Source organism: Bombus fervidus, chromosome 10 (assembly GCF_041682495.2).
Source record: "Bombus fervidus isolate BK054 chromosome 10, iyBomFerv1, whole genome shotgun sequence".
Classification (NCBI taxonomy): Eukaryota; Metazoa; Arthropoda; class Insecta; order Hymenoptera; family Apidae; genus Bombus; species Bombus fervidus.
This window is the reverse complement of record NC_091526.1, coordinates 14164617-14187986: the sequence shown is the minus strand read 5'-3', so window position 1 is coordinate 14187986 and position 23370 is coordinate 14164617. Positions and strand designations below refer to the sequence as shown.

The following is a 23370-nucleotide window of genomic DNA, read 5'->3' as shown; positions in this document are numbered from 1 at the left end:
TGACGGTATATGATACTTTCGTGCTACTTTTACCGTTCGAAATTTAATGTAATCACGAAATAACTTTGAATCAAACGTTATCAAGAATTTGCTCATATTTACATGTACATGATCTATATCTAAGAAATTTAGTTTACTGTTTAGGACATATATATTAGGTTAATCACGTTTGGACATTACGATATATTAGTTTTTAAATTACTTAGAGTGTCTGTAGAGGTAAATATAAAAGATGCCAGACTTTTTTACAAACATTACTTTTGTTGAAAGTTTATTCAAAAATATGAAATATGTATATTCAATTATTATGATACAGTTTGTACATGTATAATAATATATTCTTAAAAGATAAATTTTCTTCGCGATTATAATTTAAATAATAAATTCTAAATTGAAAAATTTTACGCTATCAAATGCTAATGAACATGCTTATAACTTTTGACAAACGTATTTTATAATAAGAATAAGCGCATTTCATTGTGAACAAGCTGAATGAAATTACATAAACAGATTCTTACATTTGGTATTGAATTATTTTTACAACTAAGTTTAAATTATTATTAAGTTGAATTATTTCGTTCGTAAACAAAATAATAATAACTATATTCACAAGAAGTTAATATTTTATTAGTTTCTGAATTACGTTTTCAAAGGCATAGATATTTTTGTAATCAAATTCTTCCGTTAGTCCGTTTACACCATTACTCTATCAACTAAAGTAGTTCTACAGAGATCAAAGTGTTTTACAGAAGGCACTCTATACATATGTAAAGGAAGTGCCAGTATTCTAAAATGAAGGTAATGTTATCGCTCCAATATGTTTTATACACCCTATACCTATAAAAGGGCGACACATTAACATCATCAAGATTGTTATATTTTAAAAAATTGCGTCTATATAACTGTATGTATAGTATTATATTATTTCAGTTTTTCGACTACTTAGACTTTTCTTTATCAATGCCCAATCTTCAAGGATGTCCGCATCATTAAGCATGTAAACAATATAAGGTCCAGAAACTGAAATAGCTCTTCTTCTTTCGGTGTGGTTTCTGCGCCTTCTACCATTAGAATTTAACCACAAATCTGCATGAATATCAACATTATTCCTATCTTCTTCTAATCTACGTATTTTTTCTTGTAAGTCATTATGGATGCAATCCCAAATTAATTCTTTTTCACTTTCAAAATTCTGTAATGCAGCTTGTTCTTCCGCTAAGAATTTATTTTGGATATTTTGTAGTCTGTATTGCTTTAATATTCCAGCTACTTCTGTTTTTGTTTTCATATTCTCTTTTAATCGTTCCAACGGTACTAAATACTCTTCAGATTTTCCAACTCGAACTTCTCCCAATTTTGTATCTACTTGGGTAATTCTTTCACGATAAAGCCTGAAGTTATAAAAATTAAAACGTTCAATCGAAGATAACAAAATTCCTTCTATAAAGATTCGTAGGTAAGAGAAAGTTTTATCATACGAAAAGATTTGCTTACTGCTCTTTGAGAAGCGTAAATTGTCTTTCTAAATCCACTAAGTTTTCCATGCATTCGTTACGTCGCCTTTCGCATTCATCCTCATCCATCTCCGAAGAATCGTCACTGTCACTATGTTCTGCACTACTGTCACACGACGCAGAGCTTTGATTACTTTCGTTGCTGTCGTGAGACATTTCTTCTCCTTCTGCCTCTGATTCATCTTTAACGCTTGGCATCTGTCAAAATGTTACGATCACCTACAGGATTAAGTAGCAACAGATTGGTAATATACTAGATGTATATAAACATTTCCAAGTTATATTTAATTTGGATGAAAATATTCTAACTTGAAAATATTTAACTTTAAAATTTATATTAACAACAACATAACCATAGCAACATAACCATAAAAATGTATATAATATATATATGTATGTATATATATGTGTATATATACGTATAAAATGTTATATAAATTTTTCTTTCACTACTTGTGAAATTAAATCAAGTATCGTACCATTAATGTCAACGTAAAAATAATATTCTAACAGTATTAATACCTTCATAACTGGAAATTGAGGAAAATTCTCCCGAGTTATTACATCTTGAATTACTGATGATTTTCGATACCTATACGTATACTTATTTATATTATATTAATATAAATACATACTCACTGTCGAATAATTATGTACTTTCCTTTTTAAAACGATGTCATTGAACGGTGAATATTTTGAAGTATTTTTCACACTGTACGAAACCAACCATTTGTATCTGACCATTGACTAGATAAAGGATAGATCTGACACCGAATGCTGTTTAATACAGGCACGAACAAGGTACGATAAAGACGTGACACTCGATGCTTTTTCATATCTCATGTATTGGGCGTCACCCATGGACTATGATGTCGCCAGAAAATAGATTTGAATAATTTCTAAAAACTGTTAGATATGCTTTATTCATCTCTATCTATTTCGCAAGAACGCGGACTTGTTTGGCCTTCTATGTTGATTTTTCACGATTTGACACGAGCCAACTTTCGGACGGATTTCCCTAGGCCTCGGTACATGAGTGTCGAGGCATGGATAGCAGCTAATATGGCGTCGAAGAAACGCATAGAATATCCTAGAAGTGCTCAGTTTTACATAGTTATAATTTTTAGGCCACCGGATTCTGTAATTTCGAACGTGCATATTTGGGTTGTACATATCGAAATAGATACACAGGATTGCAAATAACCATTTTATCACATTCATATATCTAGGTAGATAGGAGTACATGGTACATGAAAATCTATAGATTTTTACTAGGCAGATTAAATTAGATTTTCAATTAGGCAGGGTTGTTTGAAAGTTGTGGAATGGATGTTTTCTAGTTAGATTCGTGGTTTAGTAGAGTATCTTTATACTAACACATTAAATAAGTATTTAAATATTTAAATAAAATATCAGTATTGTTAATTAGGTGCATTTACAATTAAGGGTGGTATTTAAGTAGATAAAGTGGATAAATAGTACATTCTTTATTAGATGTATGTCATTGTTTAAAAATATTCTCAAGTGCCAAATATTTTATATTTTTATAACAGTGAAGGTGTAAAATACCGATACACATACGAAACACTATCTCGCAAATAGTTATAATTATAATTCAATTTCTATTTCCGGGTTTAGTTTTTCGCGCCGTTTTGCTCGGTGTTCCTTCTGATGTTTCTTGTGGGCAACGATCAAAAGGCTGAACGTTTTGCAAACGCGCATCAAAAGGAGAATTTTTTCAAATTTTCTTATACAAAATTAGTAAATGTTTGCGTAAATTCCCGTCCTGAAAATTCTATTAACATCACACCGAAGATAATTAGTAATCAAGTTGTTGTTACAGTCGTAGTGGTAGTAGTGTTAGTAATCGAGAAAAAGTAGAATTTTTATTATTTTCACCTTTATCGTTCTTTTTATTGTCAATTATTTTGTTATATAAGATACTAGAGAATGCCTTTGATTATTCTCGCAGTAACGAGAGTGAGTAGTAAAAGTGTTAAAGAAGGGAAAAAAATGAAATAAGAAAAGGAAGAACGAAGAAGCGACGATGGCAATTGTAAAGAAAGGTACGAATTGTTTAATACGTCTATACAGTGGTTTATTAAAATAACATTTATCGAAACAACATTTTGCTCCTGATCATCGATATTAATATGTTTAACGCCAGTACGTTTAAATATGCTTAATAGTAACAGAAACGTTTTGGAGATCTTACTTTGTCATTAGTGTCATGTGTACTTGACTCACAATCAAACACGTATGAATGTATGTATGTATGTATGAATGTATGTATGTATGTGCAATAAAATGCGTATATCCGACATATGTATGTACGTCGTGAAATTGATGCGAAAGAACTACGAAATGAAAGGGAATGAAGAAAATATTTATAACTTATGCGTACATACATAATATACACATATATAACGAAAGCAGTCAGAAAAAAAAGTATATGTATATATATATATATATTTTTTTGTTTCTTCTAAATCTTTTCGTGCATAATATTCCATTCGTATAAGATAAGACATTTAAACCTGGATAGAACAAACAGACATATAATGCAATATTCGCAAAGTGTAAAGTATACTAGGAATTAATGTATACGATATACACACATATTTCTCGTGTGCTTTTCATGTTTCGTGAAAACTTTCGATTACGTAGGACTGTTCCTGCGCGAAACGAAGATACATACATACAGTCCGTTTCAGATTTTCTTCTCCCGTATCAAGTTCTTTCGTTTCTATTCGCTCTTTTCGATTAAATTTAAAATTTGTCACACACGAGACGATTACGGTAAGAATTCTTTTACTCTGTACATTCCTACGTGAAATCAAACGATCGATAACACATACAGCGGGGAAATTTCTGTTTCGAGAATATAATTTCGCAAGAATCGCAAGTCTTAAAAAATAAATATAAATCAAGAAAGATGTAGGCACTTGATTTTTTACATATAATTTTCACTTTCTTTCGTGATACGAAAAATTGTATTCAACGTATAAAAGTTCTACTTTTGTTGAGGGGGGAGAGGAAGAGGGAGGGGTGGTGGTGGTGGTGGTGGTGGTACTCGCTCTTTCCGGAAGGAGATGCGTGTCTTCAAGTCCCTGGAGGAAATGTTCAATTATCATAAGTCGAGCAAATAGTTCCTTACCATACGCATCTAGTGTGCCGTACGTAGTTTGGTGTTGCAGCGGATCTTTTTGCTCATCTGTTTCGTGTACCGATAATTTTATGTAGATTTTCTAAATAATGCAACATTTGCCATAGCGGCACGGTACTTCTTTCAAACGATACTTGTTCTAAGACGGTTTTCGATTAAATACGTACGTCGTATCAGCGGCGTAATCAACAGCGATCGAGTTACGTTTACCGAAAATTAACGAGAGAATCGTGTGTCTGAAAACAAAACGGTTAACGTTTCGTTAGCCGAATTTCTTTCAACTTATAACGTAAAAAGTTGAGTTATCGAACCGCGGCGAAGGGCGAAGTTTTCTTACTTTGTCGATCGATCTTTCTTTCCGTTATATACGCGATTGTGCTTACATCGTACACGATCGTGAGCGAATTCATCGTTAGCAAGTTTCTCAAGTCGGATAGTTTCAAAATCGGCATTCACCACTGATAAGATACGAAACTAAGAAAAGTTCTCGCTGTATCAATACCGAACATTACTGTAATACCGAAATGCCAATTACATATCGACGTAGTTGCGTTGTCGCGCTCAAGTGCAAACGAATTATTCCAAGTTATCAAGTTCCAAGAAGATCGTGTATTATGCGAAAACTGCGTTACATCTTCGTTTTCTTCCCCCCCTAATATCGAACACGTATTTTCTCTCTGAGGCAAAGTACTCGTTATTTCTGTTTCTCGCTCGTCAAGGAACAATTTTAGGATACCTCGGGGCGAGTCGTGGTCGTATTTTTAATAGATGATGTAGGCCTCGTCTGACTTATTTTGTACGTACTATTACCTAATATGTTCCGAGTTTTGTTGAAGTTACTTTAACGTTACATATACTGCGTTAGAATGTTTCGGAAGACACGGCGAATATTCCCTCGAAGAAGAGAGAACGGAGGAAAAAATACAAATATTATTTACATGTCGATAAATGGTGGCCCAGCATTTTAGTGCGAACGAATTATCACGTACGTACATGGATAGTTTTTTTTTTTTTTTTTTTAATAATGATGTTTATTAGTGGCCGGCAATCTATCGGCTGTAATTCGAAGTGAAACGCGACAGCTTTATTTGTTATTTACACGCGTAGCGGTAGTAAAGAGTTGGCGTTAGTAGGTGCGATTGTAACGGAATACACGTGATTTTGGAAACGCGTATTTGCCAGACGTCATTCTGCGGACAGGTTTCTGTTCTGTGTACGTAACGCTTTCTGGTAGTAACTGATAGACGATTGACTCGTAATTGTTAGAAAAACTGACGATTCGATATCCTCGACAACGAGTGACAGAAATAAATCGACCTCAGAGAGAAATTAGAGATAGATAAGTATATACGACATGGAAGATATAGAAATAAAGCGGTTCCATGATTTAAGAACCACCTGGGAAATTGACATTGCGCGAAAGCATACGTCCCGATGTTCGCATACTTTTCGTTCTTAATCGCGGATAAAAATCTACATAGTTGTCTTTTGACGGTCAAAGGTTACACGCATCCGTATACATGTATAGTATGTCTTTTAATTACAAAAATGATGTCACTACGATGGAAACATGTTCCTGTATTATCTGCAAATAACGGAGCTGATCCGTATATGGATATCAATATCATGATGGAGGATTTACACAGGCGAGAGTTGGGTAGGGGAGACACTGATGTTTATTTTGCTTCTCAATCGATTATAGAATTTTCAAGGTATCGTTAATTCGCTACCAATGACGCTTGGCCGTTGAATTACTTTCTACGAGATAAATACAATTTGCACAACGAAGTAATCGAGAATTCGTAGAAAATAATTATTCGTATAGAAATGAATATATGTATACAATATAATATTATCGTTACATATACACATATTATATTATATAGGTATATAAATCTGCAATCTCTGGATGTCGAGTTTTATTGGGAATTTTTTATTCATTGCTACTTACTTGTATTACAATTCTCTCGTTCTAACTTGTTCCTTCGATCGACGTAATGTAAATTCGCTTTCTTTAAATTCGCATGGTTCGCTCTTGAGAGTTATCAAATTTGCGTTTCTACACGTTGTACGTGAATCGTAGAAAATTAACTATTGCTTCAGGAATAGAAATAATTAATCTGTTTCGTATTTTGTTATTAGAAAATATAGTGTAATATTTATAGAGGCAAATGTAGAATAAGCGGTACGGTACGTACGGTACGCTTTTACATGTGTGTGTGTGTGTTTGTTTGTTTGTTTGTTTGTTTTAAATAGATATTTTGCATTGTTTCGGTATGATTAAATGTTACATTGCATTTTTAAACTTTTAACATTGTACATTAACGAATACAATTTTTTTTTTTTTACACAAAAGCTACTAAGAATTTGTAATTTTGTAAAATGGTAATGCACGATAGGGGGATAAGTGCAACGTTATTGCGGGGTCGTATAATAGTACGATATTATTCTACCATGTAATACATATACGAGTTTTCGACGTACAGTAACCTGTCTCGATTAATTTCGAAAATAGATGCTCCAAACAATCGTAACTATACACACCGCATGTATTGTATCGTGTGCCTCGATTTACTTACTCTTTGTTTACCGAGTTGCGAACAATACAAGTCTTAAGACGATCAACGCATGTTCCACAGTTGTTCACGAAAGTAATGGAACATTCGTAATTCAAACTGTTAATAAATAAAATATGCGCTTTAAGCTAGAAGTTTCGAGCTTAATTGGGATAAGGCGAGAATCGATCGACACGAGTTAAACTCGTACGTAAAAGATATACGTAAGTATATACGTGTACACAGAGCGAAACGTTGTTTCGTACGGTGGAGAAATTTTACAGGTGACGATTTTTATAACCCATCGATAGAAATAGCTACATCGTGAAATTAACGATAAGGCATCGAATTTTCTTACGATCGCGGTTAGGAACACCGTGTAATACGCGTTTCGGAAAAAAAAAAAAAAAAAAAGGAAAAGAAAAAAGAAAAGAAAGAGACCGTGTATGGTAGAAACGCGTGGAATAATCGGAGCAACAGTTGGAACCGCGTTATTTTGAAAACCGCAGTGACTAAAAACGTAAAAGTACGTCATTTATTTGCCAACACTTTGGATCGCAAGCATAGCAATAGTTTTCGCGATAATTGTAATCATTATTTTCGATGATATATCTAATCTGAAAAGGTTGGTCCATTCTAACAGCGATTTATCGGCATTTCCATACGGCATCGATTCGATCGATCTTCTGCTGGTTCGTTCGTCGAAACCAGCCGAATATGGTCCGATAGATCGGATTTTGGGAAAGCTAATCTCGAGTTGCAATCGCACCGCTTATCGATAATCTTGCACGCACACGTGTGCCATTGCGTCTTGTTACGCTTATGAGCGGCCTAATGGGATTCTGTGCTTTCAGAGAATACAGGTTATCGATTTCTTTGTTATCCGTTGTAGCACTTTCCAATATTGCTGTCGCTTGTAACGAGGCGACTTTGAAACGCTCTGCGACACACGAATCAACGACAGCTGTGTATGGCTGTGGCAGATATAACGAAACACGATTCGCAATTCCCCATCGAACGTGTGTACGTGTATATATCTCGTATGTGAAATATATGGTTCGTGGTACGCAAATACCAAAGCTTCTTCCATTTTACGATAATTCGTATTTATATTCCAAGTCTCGAGACGATACGCTCTGTAACGTTAATTTCTTTACTTTCGCATATACACGTATAAGGGCAACAAAAGATTCGCAGAAAGTAATTGAAACCGGTTGAACTTGATATTCTTACCCGTGATTACCTTACCACTTCGAATTACCTTTACCTTTACTTTTCCCTTTTTATATCTACACACATAGTTGATTGAATCATGGATCGAAATAAATTAACAGAAAGATATATTTTTCCGTTGGACCGAAAGGAATTTCTCATGTCCTGTGTCGTATGATTTCTCTCGTTATATGGTCTCATGTCGCGACTATTTCGTATCACGAGCGATAGAAACGTGTCCTACGTGATTTATGTAATCCAAGGTTCTCGTAAATAAAAGCAACGATCGACTTGGATTGGTTCAAGGTAACCACTATTCTGGTATCAGTCATGGAGGGTTTATCGAGAGCCAAAAATCGTTTCAGATGCGTTTGAGCTATCTTTAATTATAAACCTTTTAAACCGTTGTAAACCTTTTCGATGAATTTTTAAGCCAAGCAAAGTACGATACAGCTGTAAGAGGATAAATAGGTTTAAAGGAAAGAGAAAATTATGAAAGAAGGAGAAGGATGTAAAGATATAAAGATATGAGAAATAGAGATGGTTAGGATATATCGCCCGTGTACAACTATCTTTTTATATCATTTTCGATAAAAATGTTAAAATCAACTCTTATCGTAATACCTTGAGCGTTCGTCATTCAGATTATCATGTTTTTGTTAATATCACGTTACTTCGTCGTTTCTTAAAAGCTTATTTCTTGCCGAAATTGAATTATTCGCTTTTAACATCGTTAACTTATACGAGTTAAAGTTAAGTTATACGAGTATTACGTATACTCTCATTCTGCTAAATTTCCATGTTTCAATTTTCTGGTAATTATCATTTCACCTGTTTCTTAGAGTTTCTTAAAGCGCGTAACTTTATCCTGTAATTCGATAGCAAAAAATATCTTTGCCTTCTCCCTGACTAATACGTGCATTAACGAGCAAAGAACTTTGTTCAAGGGTTTCTCGTTTTTCTAGAAATTATAATTTCGTTACTCTGTATCTAATATATAAAGGAAAAAGTATGTTTTATACTCATAAGATATAAAATATTGTATATAATGTACGACGTAAAATATAGAATATAGATATATGATATTCGAGAGATATTTAGATTTACTTAAAATCTAAAGTTGGGTGATAATAAAATTCTCGCACAAGGATATTGTCTTGTATTAATTATGTTATCGAGTGATTCATCGACTATTCAGATTGTTCGCAAAAACTGTCACGGAAACGATCAAACTAAATCGACGATTGTCCATTTCTGGTTGCGTTACTCTTTCTTTTTTTTTTTTTTTTTTAACTTGTACAAGTTGGACAGAGCTAAGTTTCAGATTTCTGTACTCGGGTGTTTTCGTGAATAAATATTTCGCAGAAACTTTTGCACGTGAGTAACCGCTAATCGTAATTGCTGGCAGTCAATTCGGTTTGAAACGATCCTTGATACGTGTGTACCATGTATATATATATATATACATGGCTGAAATTCCATAATCGATAGCGCGGCGAAGCGAGGGGCCATCGAATAATAAGGTAACGCTATTTTTGTAGAATCTTTGCTCCCTTTTACAACCTCCCGAACCATTTCATCCCGAAACTTTCGTATCGTATTCAAACAACATGTACGCGTTATGTCCTCGATACGTATATAACAATATACGTATATAATAATACAAGTATACGTACGTGTATATGAATGATCGCGAGAGGAGACTGTGGGATCTCGTGTTCGACCGATACGAATAATTAAACAGAGAAAAGTTTTCTTCCGCTAACTTGCAAGTTTGCAGAAACGTTAAACGAGAACGCGTTATCTGTTTTCTTTGGCCGTCAAGAGAATGAACGAGATACGATAATCATAGCCATTTCTTACGAATTATGCATTTTCCATGTCCGAGACCTGCTCGAAGGAAAAAGATTTCAAACCTAACTACAACCCATAGGGCATCCATCCGTTTGTGCCTCTGTAAAGAAAAAGTTACACAAAGATTTATCTCTGTCTCGCTTCCATCGAATACGTTCGATCGTACCGATCGCACATCGCGGATCAGAGAATCCGGAGAAACATACATACTTTTTTTATACATACTTTGGAACAAACGAACGATCGCGCCATCGGCTGATTTATTCGTTCTCATTGATGGTATCGATCTCATTGCTTTCGAACCTCGGTTTCTTCTCGAAAACTACGACTGCCGATAGAAAAAGCGATCAGCGAATCGGCAAATCATTTTTGTTCCTTACAAACGAAAAGGCTAAGACGACTAGGATTTAGCAGTGCCGCTTTGCGCTTTGTCGTTCTGAGCTTTGTCGAAACCGTCGATTAACGTTTCGATGATGAATTTGATCGTCACTTTGTAGGTGCTCTCCACGTTCTCCGAGTATCGATCTTCTAAAGTTCGCTTCACGGCTTCTAAGAATGGTTGCTCGATTTTCTGAAAATAAAATTCATTGAGAGAGGAATAGGAGGGAGCGGGGAGAGAGAGAGAGAGAGAGAGAGAGAGAAACGTCAAATGGGTCAAAGTTGAAATAAAATTCTTAACATTTACGAATTATTTATTTTTAGCTAATTAATCGTTTGTCTCCCATTTCATTTCGTATATACGTTCCTATAATTGTTAACGAATGCTAAGTTTAGTAACTTGTAGACGATTTTGAATAAAATGCTAGTTACACGCGTTTCCGTGTGTTGTCCGTTTAACGCCATCGATCGAGTCGATATATGCAAAAGTTTTGCAAACTATAATAACATTATCAAAAACATCGTGCAAAGTATTACATACAAGTTGCAACGTAGCCTTTCGATCGGACACGATCAGACTCGAAAACTATTCGATCCATGCTTTAGTACGTGGAAGGCTCGCGATTCGTTCGGTGTTCGATCGAAGCAGCCTAACGAGGAAGCGAACGGTCGGCTTGGAATCGCTAACAGAGTCGGGAGAAGAATTTTCAGGAGAAGAAGAGAAGGAAAACAAAATTTTTAGTATTCCGCCTGTTATATGGTACGTGTAACGTCGCTATGGTATACCACACACGGTATACGTGTTACCGTCCAACTTTGTTTCGATGAAACAAAGGTATCTCGTATTTTCAGCAGCGACGATAGAACGTAACGAATCTACGAAGGGGACGTTCGAGGCGCGAGAAAACCGGAAATCGATGAACTTTTATTCGACTATCGTTGACGAGAAACCGTGGTATAGCGACTGAACGTTGAACAAAATCTCGATGCCTACACCGAGACGTTTTATTCGATCTTTGATCGCGTAGCTTTATCGCTTTAACGAACGACGATAGCATTCGTTGGTAATATTAAGTATATTAGTTTTTACGAGCTTACCCAAAAGTACTGTGGATTAAAGTCAGGAATCTTTGTATGCGTGGCTCCGACTTGATGAAGACAGGTGAGGAAATCATCCATATTGTCGAGTCCTCTGATACCTTCGTCCAGAGCAGCCATTACTTTTTCCGCGTGTTTGCCCAATTCTACCATATCGAAGCGCTCCTCTTTCGATTTCAAGTCGAGAAAACGCGAAAACATTTGCACCAATTCCTCGTTTTCTTCGAACAACCTGCGAATAAACGAGAGAGTAAACTTATAAAAAGTCGAAACTTGGTATCTCCTTGGTATCTTATGCGACACTTTACCACAATTTTTATACCGTTTCCTATTTTTTAGTGATAAATAATATATTTTTAAAGACGCGAAGAGAAGAGCACGTGTTTAACATAAAATTTCGAAACTATGACACGTAATTGAGTACGAGATGAAGATCGAGGTAGGAGGAAAGATACCTTATAAGCTGCTATCTATTTCTATAAAAAGTGTCCAAAGTTGTATTAAATATAAGTTTTCTTAAATAAAAATTATACCGTCATTTTGTGTACGACTTTATTCTATATTCGAATAAAATCGTGTTTCAACGTTTTTACCTATGACAAGGAAAAGTACTTTGTTTTTCTAGAATTCTGTAGGCGTCATAAATCTTGTACTTGGACTTTAGGGGATACGAGCTTTTACGATATATCCTGTGTACTTTCTCCGAAAGTAAAACTTGCGATACTATAAGTAAAACTTTGTCTGTGACACGGTCGAGGCAACGCTGTTGTTCCATAAGACTTTATCTTTGTTTCCTTCCTTTACTCGTTTGGCTTTTTAGCGACCGTTTCCTCGTTTTCGTGTCAGATATTGTTTTTAATTTTGATTATCATTCGTTTATTCGTGTTTTATTCGTGCCTCTCGGCTTTGCACGACTTCCGGCTATCCATCGCGTTAAACTTTTCGTTCGATCGCTTCTTCTACGGCTACTTTATTTACACGTATACGTTAAAAGGTCCCTAAAGTCTTCGTTCCCTAAGTTTAATACGAACGTTTTAAAATCTGTGACCGACGAAGCTTATCTTTTTAGGCAAGACGAGTGTCGCGGTATATTAGGTAACGAAAGAACAAACATCCGAGAAACGATCGTTACTTGCTATGCTTATAATAGGTATTTCTGTCTCGAGTCTTATTCGAATCGCGTTTAATTAGCCGTTCCGCGACGACTGCGACGACCGCGACCACAAACCTATCTCTCCAACGACGCGTTGCGCTTCGTTTTCAGTTCGCTTCGGTTCTTAAGCGGTTAAAATTTTTAATTTCGACTTTGTAGCAGGCTCGTAAGATGTTGAGCAACGGGCTTAGAGATTTGGTTTCGATAATATAAATAAAAGCACTATTATACGTATAACCTACTTTACAAGTGTCGCTTTTTGCGTTATGTAGCAACGTTATATAGCAATATGCAACTTTGTACATGATACATAACTTCGTAGAGATGCGATGCAACGTAAAGACGCACATTGTACGTGTACGTGTACGTGTTCCATGTGTGTTGGTGTCTGGAACGAATGGAATCGATAGTAAGGAACTTTGATAAGGCCCTTGAGACGCGAATAGCTTTTCAGAGGTAATTATCGACTTTGATGTTTCGTAATCGATCCGCCAAATTTGTTATATCGTAGTCTGTATATACGGATGTGTACGATCACCCTAGGAGAATTGCTCGAGACGCAACGTTTCATTAGCTTACATGCCAATTTAACGAACGAAACGAACGATTCTTAAAGAATTAAATCGGTGTAAATATCGTGTGCATATGGTGACGTATTGACGAAGAATGGAGTAAGTAATAAGAAGGAGGTTTGATTAACTTGAAAAGTAAATCATTAAATTGGAAGGAAGACGACGACGACGACGACGACGACGACGACGACGACGACGACGACGACGAAGAACGATACTGGAACAAGCTATATCGATGCGTAGGATGCAGGTAAAAATAAATAATAAAAAGGTTGCCTCTGTCTGCGTCAGAAACGCTTTGATACGCCGGTAACCGACGATTGTCAATTTCCAACGGCTATCGACCGTCGTTTGTCGCATCTGTGAGTAACCCAGTGAGTAAGTTCAGTCAGCATATATGCGACGCGACGCTCTTTTTTCGGTTTTCCACCAACGAAGAAAGCAGATCATCTACCGTCGTTAAGGAGAATGGATCGTATCCAGCAACTGGAGCGCTATCGATCACGAAAAAGGGCAAACATTTCGTTTCTACGTGTACATATTACTTGTCAACTACGTTGACGGTAAAGACGCGTAAACGATAGCTTCTTTAATAACGCGCTCGATTATATTCGAAACGATATCGAGCTTTGCAATTTCAAAATGTCCGCTTTTGTCGGAGGAGTTCTCGTTTTATTTATTTATCGTAACGAATAAAAAGAAATCCTTGCTTCTCGATTTAGGCACTCGTTCCAGCTACTCTTTCATTTTCATTTGGATAGAGCTGCAAGTACGATAGAACGGAACGTCGTCTACTTGTTTCAAGACGAATTCGTTTCGTTGACAATTACAAGATCGGCGATGCTTGACAATTGAAATAGTAGGAAATAGAAAGAATAAGAAAAGAAAGAAAAAGGCGAAAAATTTCGCGATAAAGAGACAGAGGTAAAGAGATGGTCGGAGGAATGGAGTCGGGTTAAGTTTGAAAAAAAGCAAGAAAGCGTATGGACGAAGAAAGATGGGGGGAGGGGGGAGGGGGGGATAAGGAGGAAACGAAATGAAAAGAACGAGAGGGACGAACGATCGGTTTGAAAGCGGACGAAAAATAGCTGGGAGAATGGAGGAAAAAGGAAGAAACGGGATAGACTCGTTTTCACGTCGACTCGCCTAGAAATGACAGACACGAACGCACTATTTCTGCGCTTGGTCACGCGAATAGTCTGAAAATGCCAATACGAGGAAGTCCATTGTTCGTTAACAGCTGGGATAGAGAGGGAGAAACAACGATCGCCTGCGTTTCACGTCGGAACCTTCAATCCTCGAACGCTCGTTAACATTGAGAAACAGAAAGCAAAAAAAAAAAAAAAAAGTTGTTGTTAATCGCTGTTCATTCGTTACGTTTGCTGTTTCACGAATACCTTGACGCATCGATACCAGAGATAGAGGGACGAAAAATTCCACCATACTTTTAATACGAATCTCACATGTATTTAATTACATACTCTGACAATAATTTATTTTCCGATTAAGAATCGCGTGATATTTGTCAGAGCGTACGGAGCACGGTTTCGATTTGGAATCGGGAAAATTCGAAAGAGGGATAAATCTGTGCAAAGATACAAGTGGAAAATATACAGACTATCATTTTTCCACGCTTCTATACTTTGCTCCGTGGTTGATTATTGGTTCACGGAGGGTCGAATCTGTGCGGTTTTTTCCTCGGTCCACGATAAATTATTTCAGGGTAGCCCTTTGTAGGCATATCCCGTACGCTCTAATTACGCCGAGAGTGCACCGATATCAGGAATCTCATCAATTCAGTAACAAGTGGATAGATAAAGATAGAAAATAAAGGGAGTGAAAGAGATGGACGCGTGTACGCTAAAAGGGTAGCAAGTAAACGAGCAGCAGCGAATAATGGAATGATTCGTCGTCGAACGATATCGGACATCGGCGAGGAGAGCGTAATTAGATGGCGACTAAACTTATAAATCCTCCTTTGTAGATATGTATTTGCTTTTTTTTCTACTCGGATTTTTCATCTTCACGGAACGGAGACCGGCGAACAATCTATCGTAAATAGATTGTTTGGTGGTAATTCTGAAAACGACGAAACGATAAAGTAAATGTAGTGTGTAGATTGTAATTTGATCACGATACCTCTGGTAAATTATAGTTGTAGGCATAATCGTTTCATAGTTAACCGAGAATCTGTTGGTCGTAGCATTCGATGATTATATCCGCTCTGATTGTTTCTCTTGTACGTGTACATGTATATTAAACGCAATTATCGATTATTCGATAAGTAAAATTATTATTCGCTACCTTGAATTATTAAATAATCGATAGCCGTTATTCGCGTTACATTTCGTTCGACTCCGAAACATTCGTCGAATAGATGATAATATTGCTCTGGTTTCGTTAATTTATAATTTCCAACTATCTTTGATATTTTCTTTTTTCCTCTTTTAACGGGTATTTTCGATACAAACGATGAACGGAGGAAGGAGGCTTTTCATTTTTCAGTAAAATATAATAATTCGATAAGACATAAGAGACACCATCCTTTCGTAAGACTATGTAATTCACGTTCGACTAATGAAATGAAAATTTGTATTCGAAACAGAGTTAAGAGTAAAGATGATTTTTCGCGAATATACGATTCCGTCCTCCGTCCTCCTTCCTGTTTCCCCGATAATCTCCTTTGTCGAAGCGTTTCGATCATTTTCCGAAGTCTGTCGTTCGGGGTTGGTTAACGTTTCAAGGACGCGACCGAAGAATAAATTGGCAAATGGAAATCGTACGCGTCTCGCAAAAATACGAGTTTAAGAAAAATGAAATTAAATGGGTCGTAGATTGAAACGTAGAGTCGCAGTGATGCACGTGAATTTCGTCCTAAGAGCGAAATCGATCGAGAAAGGAGAACCGAGAGTGGAATACCGAGTATAGGTAAAATCTAATATTGGATGACGTGTTATAGCGGAGATTTCGGGTCTAACCCTTACCTGGATTATCGATTTTACTTTTATAAGCGCCGTTCGTGTATAGGAAATTATTTAGAACTGCGTGTAACATCGGAGAAGCTGCTTGTTATCTACGAAATAATTTAACAACTTACGATATAATTTCAATTTTGTCCGTTTCTTTAACACGTTGATCGCCAACGAACAGTCTTGCGTGTTCGGTGAACGTGCATTCTCTTACACTTTGCATTAGTTTCTCTTAAAATCTATACGCGTACGTATATTTTGGTCGAAATTTATTTTGCCATCTTTCGAGATGCCATCTTTCTCTTCTATTTGCCGCGAAAGAGGCAAAAGGATAGCACGATGATCCACACGAATCCGAATGAAAGATTTACGCGTATTTATTATGTTTTAGAGAATTTCATCGATCGAATTATAGCTATATAACCATATAATACGAAGTATATCTAACTCGTAACTACGTCGTAATACGAATAAATAACGAATAGCTTGTTACTCTTTTTCACGCTGGATCATCTTACCGTCCGATCGTTGCTTGAAATCTCTAGTTTCGATTCTTTAAAATTTTCCCGGCGAATACATAAGTAGAAGGAACCGACGCTTTACGAACAGACTAATTACGTATTTACATTTTTCCCGTATAATCTCCTTCGCTATAGCGTCTGATAAACGACATATTCGTATTACTCGAAAAGTTGAGAGGTTATTATTCGAATAGTAAAGCGCACGACACTCTTGGAACAGCAAGATCGATCGTTGATATTTTTATACGCGGAATTTATTACTTTGTAGGAGGAAATGGCAAGACGTTATCTATATCGCGAACATAGTAGAGATAGGTAGAGATGCGAGGAAAACGAGCGCTGGAAAAGCAACGTATAACGATCGTATCGACAATTTACTACTTGCGACTCGCCTGTAATTAATATGCAAACGTCAAGGTTAACATTTCGCGTTTAAACAAAAATACTGTCTCATTTAGAGTCATTTTTCGAAAATTGAATTCTACCCTCGGTTATTATAGGCCAATATCTAGAAATCTATCGTTGTTTCACGAACGGTGAAAAGGGTCAGAAGCCGACATATAAAGACAAACGAAGGGAAATTACGTGCGTTTGACGGAGAAGAAACCGGGGCTAAAATCTAGTATCCGTGGACGAACGGTGAAAAAAAGAAAAAAAGAAAAAAGAAAGAAAAAGCAGACGAGGTAGTTAATTATCCAATTTAATTATCTGCAAAGGCCTCGTTTCGTGTCCCGTTATTTTATTAACTGGGTGCATAGTTTTTTCTTCTATTTCCGTTTATTTATTTCAAATTCTCTATCGAATTCCTTTTTTCCAATTCGATGGATATGGCACGCTTTCACGATGAATATATCGTATGTCCAGAATGTCCTTGATTTGTTTCCTCTACGATAAAAGGAATTTCGGAGCCAAGTATTATCCTGCTACCGCGGAAATTGGAAACGTTTCGAATATGATTCGTACGCTTATAAAGTTGCAAGTTGGTTCGAAACGGGTGTTATTTCGGTGTACGTAAATTCTGTTATCCAAATGTTTTTATTACTCGAAACCTATCGATCCGAGCGTTGTTTGGACATTTTAGACGGTAGAAAACACGATATACTAGTGATATTTATAATACGTGTCTGTGATCTCAGGAAAGATACAAAGAAAGATTGTAACGAATGTGGAAGAACATGCGCTGTTTGGAAATGTGCGTTTGACGCGGTAGTATGAAATAAATTATCGACTTGCGTAATTCTCTTAATAAAAATATAAAATCTCCTTAGAACGGGAATTTTATTACGCGATCCATCGAGTAACCATAGAATCGAAACCGTATAATAGTTTGCCGGATTAATAGGATTAATTTCCTTGGGTTAGAAAAAGTTAACAAGAACGATTGTATCGTCGATGGTATCTCATTGTCTTTTATAATATACGATCTCTCGAGAAAAGGTTAATTCGTCCGTAACCGTTAGCTTTATCCACCTTTAACGATATCGCGTACAAGTACGGATATCGCAAATGGGGGAAAAGATATAGATAAGACTAAGCTCTAAAGGGGTGGCGAGTTTCTCGGATATCGCAATCGTACGATACCGGATCTTTACTTTATCGGCCACCTCTTAAGGAAATTGTAGGTAGTCGGTGAATCCTCGTCTCCCGTTAAAGCGATATAACAGTTCGAACGGACGAAATTTTGACAACTGTTGGGTCGTTATCGCCGGCTAACGATAAACGTGGAAAATTTTAGCGACAACGAAACTAAGAACCGACCGATTTCAGTTTTTTAACGATGCGTTTTGAACGTTCGACTCGATATTAAACACGACGATAGGACGTTTGTAACAATGGAGAAACGAAATTGACGAATAGCATCGCTTTCGTCGTTTCAGTCATCGTACAAAGTCTTTCGAAAAAACGCCTACCTTTCAACAGCATGGTTTTATTTCTTATTTATTTCTCGCGATTAATTATATCACACGTTACGTTATTAATTATATTACAGAGCCACGTACCCTTTCTTCTATCTCTGGATTCCAGTGACATCGTGTACTTAATGCACACCCTAGTGATACGTAATTTTTATAGAACTTTTCTTACGTTTAATACGTAGCATTAATGGGGTTACAAACCTCATGAGCATAAAGACACCGGTCGTTTCTAGCTTTCTGGAGACCGCTTTCCAACTGGCCATAACCGTAAATTTCTGTTTCGCTGTTAACGGAAGCCGTGGGTCCGTGATAGGTTGATTCGGTGTGGCCAATTTGCTGAGTTCGCAGCCCATGTCGAGTATCGGTGATCTGTTCCTTTCTTCCTCGGGAATAGAGTTTTACCTTGGGGAACGATTAGTAGATGTGGCCGGATCGAGCGGGAAAAATCTTCAACCCTGTACGAAGCTTCGTTGATCTTCGACTCGCTTCGACCATGGAATCTACGGACACCGCATCGGAATCAATCCGGCCGAAAAACGGACGAGCAAACTTTAATCAAGCGGCGGGCAATCAGCTGGTTTCCCACGGTTTCATCGAATCACTCGCGTTGAAGCGTTTCACTGGATTTTTTCCCCGAAGGATTTAACGTATTAAGAAAAAGGCTAGTCATTTATAATCCCTCGCTTCTCACCACTTGGTTACCGCTTTACGAATAATCGATACGATGCAACGTGTCGTTCGATCGCTGGCGTCCCATTCGAAGTTACCGTAGCCGTCGTCGTCGTCGTCGTCGTCGTCGTCGTCGTCGTCGAAATCGAAACTGTTACGTTTAAGCGAAAAGTTCAAATCCATTCGTCCCCCTGCTGGTCTTCGTTGTTGATAATTTTTCATTTAAAGTTCATTTAAGATACACGTGAAAAACGGGAAACTCGTTCCTCCTCCTCCTCCTCCTCCTCCTCCTTCTCCTCTCCAATATGCTTTATCTTCTGCGAATGTCAAGACGAATCACCAAGTAACAACGAATCACGGTTCTTTCGAGTCTTTTCTCCGGCTGCATCGAACGCAACGATGCTTCGTCGAAATATTCTAGCAGAACGACCGCCGCGGAATACTGTAATTAGAACAACTTGCTTGATAAGTGGTAACGATTCGTTTGGCGGAAAAGGGGAGACGGTGGACGTTGCTAAGCGCGAATGGAGATTTAAGCGCGAGGATTTCGGTTTCCCGATCGTCAAGCTGTAAGTAGAAGAGAGAGTCGTATATCGCCAATACAGTGAAATATTTGATTTCGATGCGAGATTTATTATATCCGGTTTTTACCGGATTTCAAGGAGTTCTCGTTTCGTCGCAAACGTACCGATACGACGCGATGTCGAGACGAATACGTACGATCGGTAATTATACGTACGCAGAGAGCCTGAGAATCTAAAAATTAATCGTCCATTGGAAGAATTAAGAAAATGGAAAAACAAATGTTTTCTATTTTCATCTAACGAGAATATATAGTAAAAATTTTATAATTTTCTACCTGAAACTTTCTAGTCCAAGTGGATATTACTCTTCGAGCAAACTGACTTTTCGCCGATATCATCCGTCTCGTTCGATGTTCATAAAAATATGTAAAAAAAGGATTAAGAAATAATTATCACTCCTGATAGAATATATCTATCAACTAGCCTAATAAATAAGTAAATGTGGTGGAAAGTATCGATCAACGTGTAATTATCGAATTGCTTGAACGAGACCAAAGACTCGAGCTTTAGCGTAGCAGAAACTAACGAAGATACAAAAATTCTCATTCGACCGTTAACTTTGTAGTTTTAATTGTTAAAGAGATTCGTTTTTGATTCGGAGTTGAACCGACGCGAAATAATTGGGAGAGGAAGGGGAACGAAAGTCTCTTACTCGATGGAAAAATGTAAAACTCGAGGAGGAAGCGATAACGAAGGTGAAAATGAAGGAAAAAGGAAAAATGTTTGAAGGAATAATCGGAAGACGGCAAAGTTTGTAACGAAGGATACTTTGCCTCGCGCGTAAACAAAGACACGAGAAGAGGAGAAAGAACGTAAATATTTGGTGTCGAGAAGCGAACAATCGATCCGATATTCGTCGAGTTAACGTTTACGAAACACGACGAACGAGTATAACGGAACAAGAGCGTCATGGAAAAACTTGGAAACGGGAAAATAAATATGAAATCGTTTCCTTCTGTTTCACGCTCGATCGAGAAAGAAATACAAAGTACGATGTTGGTGCTTACAAGCAGTACTCGTCGTCGCTTTGACCAATTTGTAGGAAAAAATCTGGTCGATTATTTTACACAGCAAAGTGTAGAAATTAATTGATAGAAGCAGCACGTACACGCGTACCTATCTATAAATTCCGTATTAAAGCGCAACCATGCGTTACTAGATCGCGTATGTTTATACAAATGCATATTTTTATCGGAACGAACGAACGGAGCAAAGGAAAAAGCGGAGATTCGTTCTGTATTATAGCACGTAGTTTATTCTAAATATGCGTTTGTTATATCTTCGCATACTATGCATACCTTGCGCATTTCCGTACATCTTTGTACATTTAAATTTACCATGAACGCATAGACGTCGATATTCTATACGTATTATGGTTCGAACGTATGGGCGGTTTTAATTGTCGTTTAATTACCGCCCGAATCGATCGTAGTAATCCGTCTAGCGATTTAGCAGGATTTATTTTGTAGATTAGAAACGAAACAACTGGAAGATATCAAGCTTGTCAAACGGTGGACTGCAACGAGTCGAACGATTGTCGCGCAACTACCAACTACCTGCCAACTATTACCGTAACGTACATACATATTTACTTTTACAGATCCACCTACAATCTTCCTACGATAACCGTAGTAACAGCAATGGATAAAATCAGTCGAGATTTTCTTTTATCCGTGACGTGATTTTCTTATTTTATGACTAAATTACTCGTGTCGTGGAAAAATAAGCAAGTGGCCGGATACTTGCACAGTGTACCGGAACAATGTACAGAAACAGTTTTTACTTACATTTACTAACTTTTCTCTGGGCATTGGAAGACCATCGAATCGACGTATACGTTAACTAGAAATATTTTTGACGATCACCGGTGCACGAACGCGTATACTATAAAGTTTCACTCCTAAGATACTGACGATAAGTACATCTCCGTTTGGTTTGGGACGAGAAGCTCGGTGTAAAAGTATCTCGAGGACTGGAAAAGAAGAAAGTAGAGAAATCAGTGTGATGCTGAGCACCGGCACCGTGTCAAGCGTTTTCGCACGAATATCAATTCTTGAGACAGTTTCTCTCGCAGGACGGTGCCAGGAAGGAGAGGAAAGGAAAGGAAAGGAAAGGAAAGGAAAGGAAAGGAAGGGAAAGGAAAGAAACGATAGAGCGACGAAAGATCGTAGTCGGTGTGCTTTTTAGGAAAGCATCGTCCACCGTTCAATTTCCTCTCTCCTCAGAGTAAGGGTAAACGGAGGAAACAGAGAAGCGCGGAAGAATCACCTGGTGGATGGATGAAACACGGTTTCTCTGATCCCCGACGAACCGTCAACCGAATCGATTCGCACGATTTACAAGCCACGAGCTACGATCGTCCTTCCCTTGTTTTAAATAGGTCCTGGCTCGTTGGTCAGCGGAGCGCAGCTTCTGCATTCTGTTCCCTCTTCCTCGTTCCGGTCGAAGGAAGAGAGAGCCGAGAGGATATATGGTTAGCGCGCGCCAGTATCTTCAGCGACGCATCCTTTTCCCAGAGGAGCAAGTTTTCGTTCCGCGTGTGTCTGTACGTGCGTTCTTCGTTCCGAGCAGGCGCGACTGCTGTCGGCGGAGCCGTTCATTCGCGGTTTCCAACGCGGCTTCCAAGGACCTATCGCGATTTTCCAACACGTTCTCGTGGTCACGGTTCCAGTTTTCTATCTTTAGAACGTCTCCCGGGGCTCGGATCGTTCGCGTGACGATGATTTGCGCAACCGTGTTGCCTTCAGCCCGGACGAGCCGAGACTGAGCCACCGGTAACAAGTGCTCGGGTCGAGCACGCACATGCGCGCAGCCACATCCACCCCCTTGTCTTTTCCATCTTCCCTTAGAAACCCCTTTCCTCTCCTATCGTCCCTCGTCCGTCATCCCCCACCGCTTATTTCCTTCCCCGCTCGGCGTTAATCTTTCTCGATACAACCTGCGACCAATTAATCGAGCGCTTTGCGCTTTTCTTCACCGGCCGAGGCAACGAGTTCCTCTTCCAATCCCGAGCGTTTTCGACGTCGCGAGTCGCGTCGGACTGGGTTGCGTTGCTATATATGTAAGCCGACGAGGAACCATGCTCCTTTGCATACCTTTAGCCTCTAAAAACAGCGTTACACGTTAATATCCTAACGAATATCCTTGCACGCAATTTTCGATACGAAATAAAGTAAAACAAAACTACTCGTTTAAATATATATTTTACG

The 23370-nt window shown here is 37.8% G+C and overlaps 2 protein-coding genes across 5 annotated transcripts; both read right to left on the bottom strand.

The window, feature by feature from the left end:
- Window positions 1–616: 616 nt before the first annotated feature.
- On the bottom strand, window positions 617–2273 carry Brms1 (breast cancer metastasis-suppressor 1-like protein). Of its 3 annotated transcripts, none has more exons than XM_072011368.1 (3): window positions 2154–2273; window positions 1495–1712; window positions 617–1391 (listed from the first exon to the last, which is right to left on the bottom strand). In XM_072011368.1, the coding sequence occupies exons 1-3, from the start codon at window positions 2256–2258 to the stop codon at window positions 917–919; spliced, it is 798 nt and encodes a 265-aa protein (XP_071867469.1). In that variant the 5' UTR covers window positions 2259–2273; the 3' UTR covers window positions 617–916. The 3 variants fall into 3 exon arrangements, with proteins under 3 accessions (XP_071867469.1, XP_071867471.1, XP_071867470.1); XM_072011370.1 differs by having other exon boundaries at window positions 1495–1733; window positions 2154–2171; XM_072011369.1 differs by lacking the exon at window positions 2154–2273 and adding an exon at window positions 2037–2098.
- A 6960-nt stretch (window positions 2274–9233) lies between these two features.
- On the bottom strand, window positions 9234–19850 carry LOC139991372 (globin-1). 2 transcript variants are annotated; one of them, XR_011800814.1, is made up of 4 exons: window positions 19110–19850; window positions 11778–12009; window positions 10527–10872; window positions 9234–10401 (listed from the first exon to the last, which is right to left on the bottom strand). XR_011800814.1 is itself a non-coding variant. In XM_072011372.1 (3 exons), the coding sequence occupies exons 1-3, from the start codon at window positions 19259–19261 to the stop codon at window positions 10702–10704; spliced, it is 555 nt and encodes a 184-aa protein (XP_071867473.1). In that variant the 5' UTR covers window positions 19262–19850; the 3' UTR covers window positions 9234–10701. The 2 variants fall into 2 exon arrangements, 1 of the variants encoding a protein (XP_071867473.1); XM_072011372.1 differs by having other exon boundaries at window positions 9234–10872.
- Between the last annotated feature and the right edge of the window lie 3520 nt (window positions 19851–23370).

Bases quoted from the DNA above. Each gene is read 5' to 3' on its own strand.
- Brms1 (XM_072011368.1), bottom strand. From the start codon at position 2,258: ATGGTCAGATACAAATGGTTGGTTTCGTACAGTGTGAAAAATACTTCA. The intron at 1,713-2,153 runs GTGAGTATGTAT...ACATTTTGACAG, and splicing joins AAGTACATAATTATTCGACA to ATGCCAAGCGTTAAAGATGA. The intron at 1,392-1,494 runs GTAAGCAAATCT...TTATAACTTCAG, and splicing joins TTTACGCTTCTCAAAGAGCA to GCTTTATCGTGAAAGAATTA.
- LOC139991372 (XM_072011372.1), bottom strand. From the start codon at position 19,261: ATGGGCTGCGAACTCAGCAAATTGGCCACACCGAATCAACCTATCACG. The intron at 12,010-19,109 runs GTTTGTAACCCC...GTTTATTCGCAG, and splicing joins GGTGTCTTTATGCTCATGAG to GTTGTTCGAAGAAAACGAGG. The intron at 10,873-11,777 runs GTAAGCTCGTAA...TTTTATTTTCAG, and splicing joins TTAATCCACAGTACTTTTGG to AAAATCGAGCAACCATTCTT.